The 7,500-nt window shown below is 44.9% G+C and overlaps 2 protein-coding genes across 2 annotated transcripts in view; both read right to left on the bottom strand.

Annotated features, from left to right (window-relative positions):
• The window catches only part of LOC134451875 (hemicentin-1), a 48,243-nt gene extending 47,844 nt beyond the window's left edge, over window positions 1-399 (bottom strand). Inside the window, exon 1 of the mRNA XM_063202273.1 lies at window positions 327-399. Within this exon, the coding sequence (XP_063058343.1) occupies window positions 327-399 (73 nt within the window). The remainder of the gene's footprint in view (window positions 1-326) is intronic.
• A 2,715-nt stretch (window positions 400-3,114) lies between these two features.
• The window catches only part of nectin1a (nectin cell adhesion molecule 1a), a 16,023-nt gene continuing 11,637 nt past the window's right edge, over window positions 3,115-7,500 (bottom strand). Inside the window, exons 6-7 of the mRNA XM_063203990.1 lie at window positions 3,429-3,761; window positions 3,115-3,392 (exon numbers count right to left, since the gene is read on the bottom strand). Of these exons, the coding sequence (XP_063060060.1) occupies window positions 3,220-3,392; window positions 3,429-3,761 (506 nt within the window). The 3' untranslated portion in view covers window positions 3,115-3,219. The remainder of the gene's footprint in view (window positions 3,393-3,428; window positions 3,762-7,500) is intronic.

Here is a 7,500-nt window from a genome sequence, read left to right as displayed (position 1 = left end):
CTTGTTCATAGCGCTATGATGTCAGTGCCAATAAACCAGAGGAAAAAAAAATCCCCATTTAATCTGTTAGGGCAGAAGCTGTGCTGTTATTGTGTGTGTGTGTGTTGTTTTTTTTGGGGGGGGAGGCAACAGTTGTGAGCCGATGAGCACTCTCCGGCCAAGAAAAAGACAATAGTCTGTTTTAGGGTAAATACCAGGCTCCCTTTACAAAGCGTGTCTGTCACAAATCTGCTCTGACATCTCTCGTTTAGGGGCAGCTCGCTTGCTTTTGCCTTTTATTTAGTTTTTGCTGCGAAAACGGCTTTTCAAGAGTGTGTTTTGGGTACTTGCAATCGCAGCAGAAAGCATGAAAGGAGGCTCAGCAGTCTGGGCCGCACCCGGGCCCTGTCTGGGCCGCATGTGGCCCGCAGCCTCAGGCCAGCAAATGAATAGCCCTGGCAAAAAAAACAGGCGGCTCAGCGGTCACTTCCCCGAAAGGCTAACTCAGCCAATGACCCCTGACGGTAAAAGAGACGTGCAAAAAAGAAAGACTTGGTCCCCCCATTATCACTTCTTTACTTACATTATGGCTTCTTAAAACACACGTCATGGGGGTATTCTCTGAAAGGCTATGGTCAACTGTGCATAATGAGATCCGCTTCCATGACAATTATGTTGTTTAGCAACCCCTTAATTACTGGATTATGACATTCTACCGTGCTGTTCCGCGTATTCAAACATGTTGTTTTTGGTGACCAGATTTGTTTTAATCATAGTGGTGTTCTGCAGGCTAGAATTTCGCTGTGTAATCGGTCAACGAGCTGAGTGACCTTTCTGATGTCACTGTGGTTGCGGTTACTAATGTTGGTATAACTCTGGACAGACAGAAGAGGCTACATTGATCTTAGTGTGCTGTGTATAATTACAATAAAGGCTTTCTATTGTATTTCTGTTTCTATTCTGTGCTACATCTAAGAAGAGAAGTACATTTAGTGAATGAGTGTACAAGTTTATTCAGTGAATGATAGGCCTATATTTAGTATTGAAATACTGAGTGCAAAGGGCATGGTGGCATAATGTTTCACAACAAGTTTCAAGGTATTTATGAATGACCCATTTGTATACTTCTCAGCAATCACAATGAATGGTAAAAAAGTGATTATGGGGTAAATATATCTCTGTGAGTACTACAGTATCAGGTTTCCATTACAAGTTTTATTATTTGCATTGACAGTGCAATTTGACTGAGGAAAAAACAATGTGCATATAACCAAGATAAATAGGTTTGTTTGTTTTGTTTGTTTGTTGGCAAACACATGCTAATTTCACAGTCGAGTTCCATACACATACATACATACATACATACATACATACATACATACATACATACATACATACATACATACATACATACATACATACATACATACATACATACATACATACATACATATTACTGAGCCGGGTGTGGGGTGTGGAAGTCATGAGGCTTTAGTACAAGCGTGGCAAATAGTTCAAGCCTGCTCTGAGTCATGGTAGACGCCACATGAAAAAAGGACAAACGCTGTGTTGTGGGAGTACCGCACAGCACGTTAGCACAACCAGATGAAATACCCTTCAGGAGATTTCTAGTAAATGTCTTTTTAGATATTCAAGTGATAACACAACGGCAAAGTATTACTGTCAGAGCCTGGGACACATCTGTTCACTCTCCAGCTGGAAGCTGCAGCTCGGATTCTGTGCAACAAAATGAACGCATATCACCATACATACATAATCACGTACCGGGTAGCCACTGCACACAATTAGATCTAATTTTCTGTTACCTGTTTCTATGGTGCAGTTTTTTGAAGTGCAATAACTTTTATTTACAATATGACAACATATAAACATTGTTAGAAAAGGTATAGTCCATTTGCATTCCATGCTGGCTTTTTGTGAATACTGATTATTTTTTGACAGACTGCAAACTGGATGTCCTCACTCACAAAATTCCTACTCATCCGATGTCTACAAGACTGAATTTCGATCTTTACACAAAAGGGGTTGATGTCAATCAACGATAACATTTTCTTTGTTTTGTTTACCATGGCACCAATAGAGAAACCCATACGTCATCAGGTCAACTTTCCCTGTGTCCCATTTCATTGTCCAGTTAATCGTGTAAACATCTTGGATATGCAGTATACTTTGTAGAAAAAAGTGTTTTTGATTGTCAGAAGTTGTCAGAAAAAAAGGCCTAGAAATTACCTGGCGTTATTACAAACCCTTCATCAATGGAAGTTAGTTTGTGTTGTACACTCTTTTTTTGTGGAAAATACCCACAAAGTAATGTCATTTCACACACATACTGCAAGAGCTGGTACAATTAAATGCACATTATCATAGCAGAGGCTTTTACGTCCTAATGAGAGATCTTAAACCGTGAGTGTGCTTATGGGAATACAACTACAGATGATTATTTACACATTTGCACTGCATAAATGCATGAGGAAAAGTACCGCATGGAATTAAAACAGCCAACCAAAAACATCAGTGCAACTTTTTCATCCACTACCAAAGACAAAAAAACATCAACCCTGAAGACACATTTACAACATGTCTGACTTCACTATGTCTGCACCACCACTGAAATGTAAGCTTAAGAGAAGAGAACCGAAAAAAAACCCCACAATGTACTACATTAGAAACAAGGTGAACACCTGCAGTATTTTAAAAGAGGCCACTGTCAGTGTTTGTTTTTCGGCTTGTAAGTAAGAGGCTCCTAGAAGTAGCGAGGGAGAGAGAGTGCGAACACATTAAAGTGCTCAACATTAACTATGTGCAAAATGCATGATCACCCTAGGCTAGAAATATGCAACACTTCTTAGAATTAATGGAATTACTGAAGGCGGTCAAATCAATGCAGAATAAAGCAGATAGATAGCGGAACAGATGCACATGATCGAACGAACACAAAAAAAGCAAAGAAACACTGTAAGAATATATCTGGAAATGGCTTTCCTTTTTCAAAAAAAGAAAAAAAAAGAAATGTGTTTTCCCCAAGGCCCAAATACTGGTCGGTGATATAAACTTAGTTGAACTTAGCATGGTTAGGTTGATCTCTTCGTGGGTGACTTTGGAGGAGGTAGGCGAGTGGCTGAAAGTGAGGCGTTGGCCGTGACTTGATGAGATTATTTAGCCTCGGGGACTACTGTAACTCTAACTGTACTGTACATAGCTTCCCTGGCCTGGCTGCTCTCAGACATACCACTCCTCTTTCGAGATCACCGAGCCGTCCATCTGCGGCACCATGTCCACCGACATCTCCAGTTCGTTCTCGTCGTAAAACGCGAAACACTGCTCGCCGTAGCCGCAGCCTTCCACCTCGCTCTCCACGCTGAAGGACCTGTTCATCTGCTCCGAGCCGCCCCCTCCTCGGCCACTGCAGACGCCGCCGCCGCCGCCACTGCTGTCCTGCAGCTCGTGGATGTCCTCGGTCAAGCTAATGGGCCGGCCGTACATCTGGGCCTTCTTGACGTCATCGTCCTCCTCGGGGCAGATGAGCACCTGGGGCAGGGCCGGGTACGGCGGGAGGCTGCCCCCCTTGCGGTAGCTGCTGCTGCCCAGCACGTGCTTCTTGGTGCTGTAGTCGCCCTTGAAGGTGCGCTGGCGGCGGTGGAAGAGCACGCCCAGCAGGGTGACGGCCACCACCAGCAGGGAACTGCCCAGGGCCACCATCCCGATGGCGGCGCCCAGGCCCTGATGGCCCTGCGAGATCTCGTGGGGGAACGAGGGGAACTCTGGGTGAGGAGAGAGATCAGATGGGGGGGGGGGGGGGGGGGGCAGAGGGAGGGAGGAGCGGAGCAGAGGGGTCAGAGGACTACAGTAGTGGAGGGTGGTGGCTTTACTCAGAATGAGGGATGGAGGATGGATGAGCGAGGAATGGAGAAATGGAGGGATGTATGTATGGATGGATGGATGGATGGATATGATGGATTGATTGATGGATAAATGAAGTAAAATGTAAATGAATGAAGTAAAATGAAGGAAGTACAAAGAAGTTAAGTCATAAGACTTGAATGAATGAATGAATGAATAAATGAATAAATAAAATGAATGTAGTAAAATGCATGAAGTAAGGGAAGTAACATAATAAGAGTTGAATGAATGAATGAATAAATGGATGGATGGATAAATTAATAATGAATGAATAAATGGATGGATGGATGGATGGATATGTTGGTTTGATTGATGGATAAATGAATGAATAAGGAATGAATAAATTGATGGATTGATGGATTGATGGATGGCTGGCTGAATGGCAGGATGAATAAATGAATAATGAATGAATACATTTATGGATGGATAAATGGATGGATGGATGGATAAACTGATGGATACATGTGATATAATGGAATGTAATGGGATAGAAGTCTTAAACAAGGGATACGATGGACTGGGGGGAGTGTTATTTATCAAAAAAACACTTCAGCTCATTGATTCTTCACACCGACAGATTCTTCACAGAAACAGATGCATGCAGTAACAGCAGCAGCAGCAGCAACAGCAGCCAAACATGCAGCTTAACATGCCCAGAGAGAGGTTACTAAGCAGCAGGCATCATGCAGCGTTGGACTGGAAGTTCCAGCCTGGTCCTGGTTATAATAATAGCATAACGACATCATAACCCATGACGATGGCAGAAAAAGAAGGATTTTTATGAAACGGCACAGTGCCTTTTCCTAAACCTGAGTGAGAAGACACACTTCTGTCACAGACCATAGTGTATTTTTGTTTTACTTTGTTTTTATTCGCCTAGCCTCTCTATGATGTTCTACTTTTTATTTAATCTCTTATATTTTGTTTATCTCTTTAGATCTCATTTCATTTTCTTATGTTCAGGGTGAATGAGTTAAGCTTGAACTGAGTTGCACAACATGACCAGCTTAAGAGAAAAACAGACTATAATCGCAATGGACCTGAGTGCCACGTTTTTTTTTCCGCTTCTTCCAGGAACAACAAATGAGTAGTAGCTTTAAGTTGCATTGCTTGAACATTATCCGCAGTACATTTCACGAGATTCAGCAAAACTCTCCCCTCATTCCTATAAGTGGACAGCAGACTGTGTGCACACTCCAAAAGAAAGAAAGAAAGAAAGAAAGAAGCAAAAAAACAAAACAAGTAAAAAAAAGTTTTTAAAAAACGGTGCAGTTTGTTCTCAAAGACAGACAACAGTACCTTTACACGGAATTAAACCCCATCGAAGGCTATATGGCGACTGTCCTGGTGCAATGTTCTCAAAATAAAGAATGCGATGTGTGAAAACTATTTATCATCAAAGGCAGAGGGCTGTGAAGTTGTGGGAACTGGACAAGCGTACAAAGTCTGCAGTCACCTCCACCAACGGAGAGGGTGTTATGGATCGCGTCCCCTCTGGGTTTGGTTCAGTGGCGCTGTGGTGAACCACAGCAAGAGCGTAGCGGCACATGTTCGAAAAGACCAACAACAAAAAAAGACATTTCATCGCTTCAGACGGGATCCATCCTGCAGATACACATCCAGAGAAACTAAACAAAACCCAAAGTGATGGATTTGGTCGGGTCGCCACACTCGCAAATCCATCAGGGCCTGAAGTAAACTCGGGGGGCGCGCTGCCAAAGCCTGTATTGTGCTTACATGTCCTGCTGACGCTGTGGGCACAGGCTCTGTTTACAGGGTTACTCAGTCTTAGCCTTTCACTCTAATTCACCGAGGCTGGACAGAGGTCTGAACGCACGCACGCACGCACGCACGCACAGACGCGCGCACATGCACACACAGATGCGCACACACACATGCACGCACACGCACACGCACGCACACGCACAAGCACGCACACGCACATGTGCACGTGTGCTGTGCGTGAATAGACAGATGCAGGCATTTAGGCATTTAGGCACATACGCGCACACACACACACACACACACACACACACACACACACACACAAGCACACGCTGGAGCATGCACACACACAAACACAAATGCTTGCACACGCAGACCTAGGCACCCACACACACACACACTCAGATATTCACAGACATGCACACACATTAACACACATGCTGGCTTGCGCGCGCACACACACACACACACACACACACACACACACACACACACACACACACACACACACACACACACACACACACACACACACACACACACACACACACACACACACACACAGAGCCATCATGTCTATCTAGTGTGGCGTTATCCTACATCTCAGACCGGCTTCACTTTTCAACAATACTGGAGATAAATATCTACAAATGACAAGAAAGGAATGCATTGTGAAGAATTATATGCCATAATGTAAGTAGGCAATTCGATGCCCGGACAACGAGGGAGAGACTGCTGTGGGTTGAAGTAGAGGGGGAAAAAGGAAAGGAATTCTGTCTTGCCCAAATAATATCATGTGCACTGCACAATGTTGCTGACGCATGTGTAAGGCCGTGTTAGCACAAGGCAAACTAAACAAGACAGTCAAAATATGCAAATGCTCCAAGCAGGTGTTGACACACAAGTGAAACACTTAACCACAGTTTGGCCATAACAGTGAGAGAGAGAGAGAGAGAGAGAGAGAGAGAGAGAGAGAGAGAGAGAGAGAGAGAGAGAGAGAGAGAGAAAGAGAAAGAGAGAAAGAGCCTGAGAGGGAGAGACGGAGAGAGAGAAACCGAGAGAGAGAGAGAGAAACAGAGAGAGAGAGAGAAAGAGAGAGAGAGAGAGAGAAGAGAGAGAGAGAGAAAAGGCGAGAACAGCATGATGCGTTCAAGTCCAAATATTTATGCTGGGGAGTTTGACAGTTAGTGTTGGCATGGCGACAGCTCTGTTGAAGGGGTGAAAGAGACAGCGGGCTATATTTAGCCAGCAAAGGCAGAAAAACAAAGCGGCGGCCCGGACGGAAAGCAAATGCCAGATCTTTATTGTTGCCACCACCATTGATCAGCAGTAAGGGGGGTTTGATTACACAGCGAGCTGTGGCCAGGGGAAATCTCAGCTTTCAGAGCCAGCCAGGAGCAGGCCTACTGTACTGTACAGTGCTTTCCCCTCCTGTCCCAGGACACAGGAGGAGAGGAGAGGAGAGGAGAGATGAGGAGAGGAGAGGAGAGGAGAGATGAGGAGAGGAGAGGAGAGGAGGAGGTGGAGGAGAGGAGAGGAGAGGAGAGGAGGAGGTGGAGGAGAGGAGAAGACAGGAGGAAAGATGCAGGAGGAGAGAAGAGGAGAGAAGAGGAGAGGAGAGGAGCGAGAACAAGAGGAGAGGAGAGGAGAAGAGAGGAGGAGAAGAGAGAGAGCGAGAGAGAACGAGAGGAGAGGAGAGGAGAGGAGAGAGAACGAGAGGAGAGGAGAGCAGTGGAGAGGAGAGGAGAGGAGGAGTTGGAGGAGAGGAGAGGTAGACGAGAGAATAAGACGGGAGGCAAGAGGCAAGAGGAGAGGAGAAGAGGAGATGGAGGAGAGGAGAGGAGAGGAGCGGAGAGTGGAGAAGAGAAGAGAAGA

Source organism: Engraulis encrasicolus, chromosome 7 (assembly GCF_034702125.1).
Source record: "Engraulis encrasicolus isolate BLACKSEA-1 chromosome 7, IST_EnEncr_1.0, whole genome shotgun sequence".
Lineage (NCBI taxonomy): Eukaryota > Metazoa > Chordata > Actinopteri > Clupeiformes > Engraulidae > Engraulis > Engraulis encrasicolus.
Note: the sequence above shows the minus strand (reverse complement) of the source record. Positions and strands in the feature narration are given on the sequence as shown.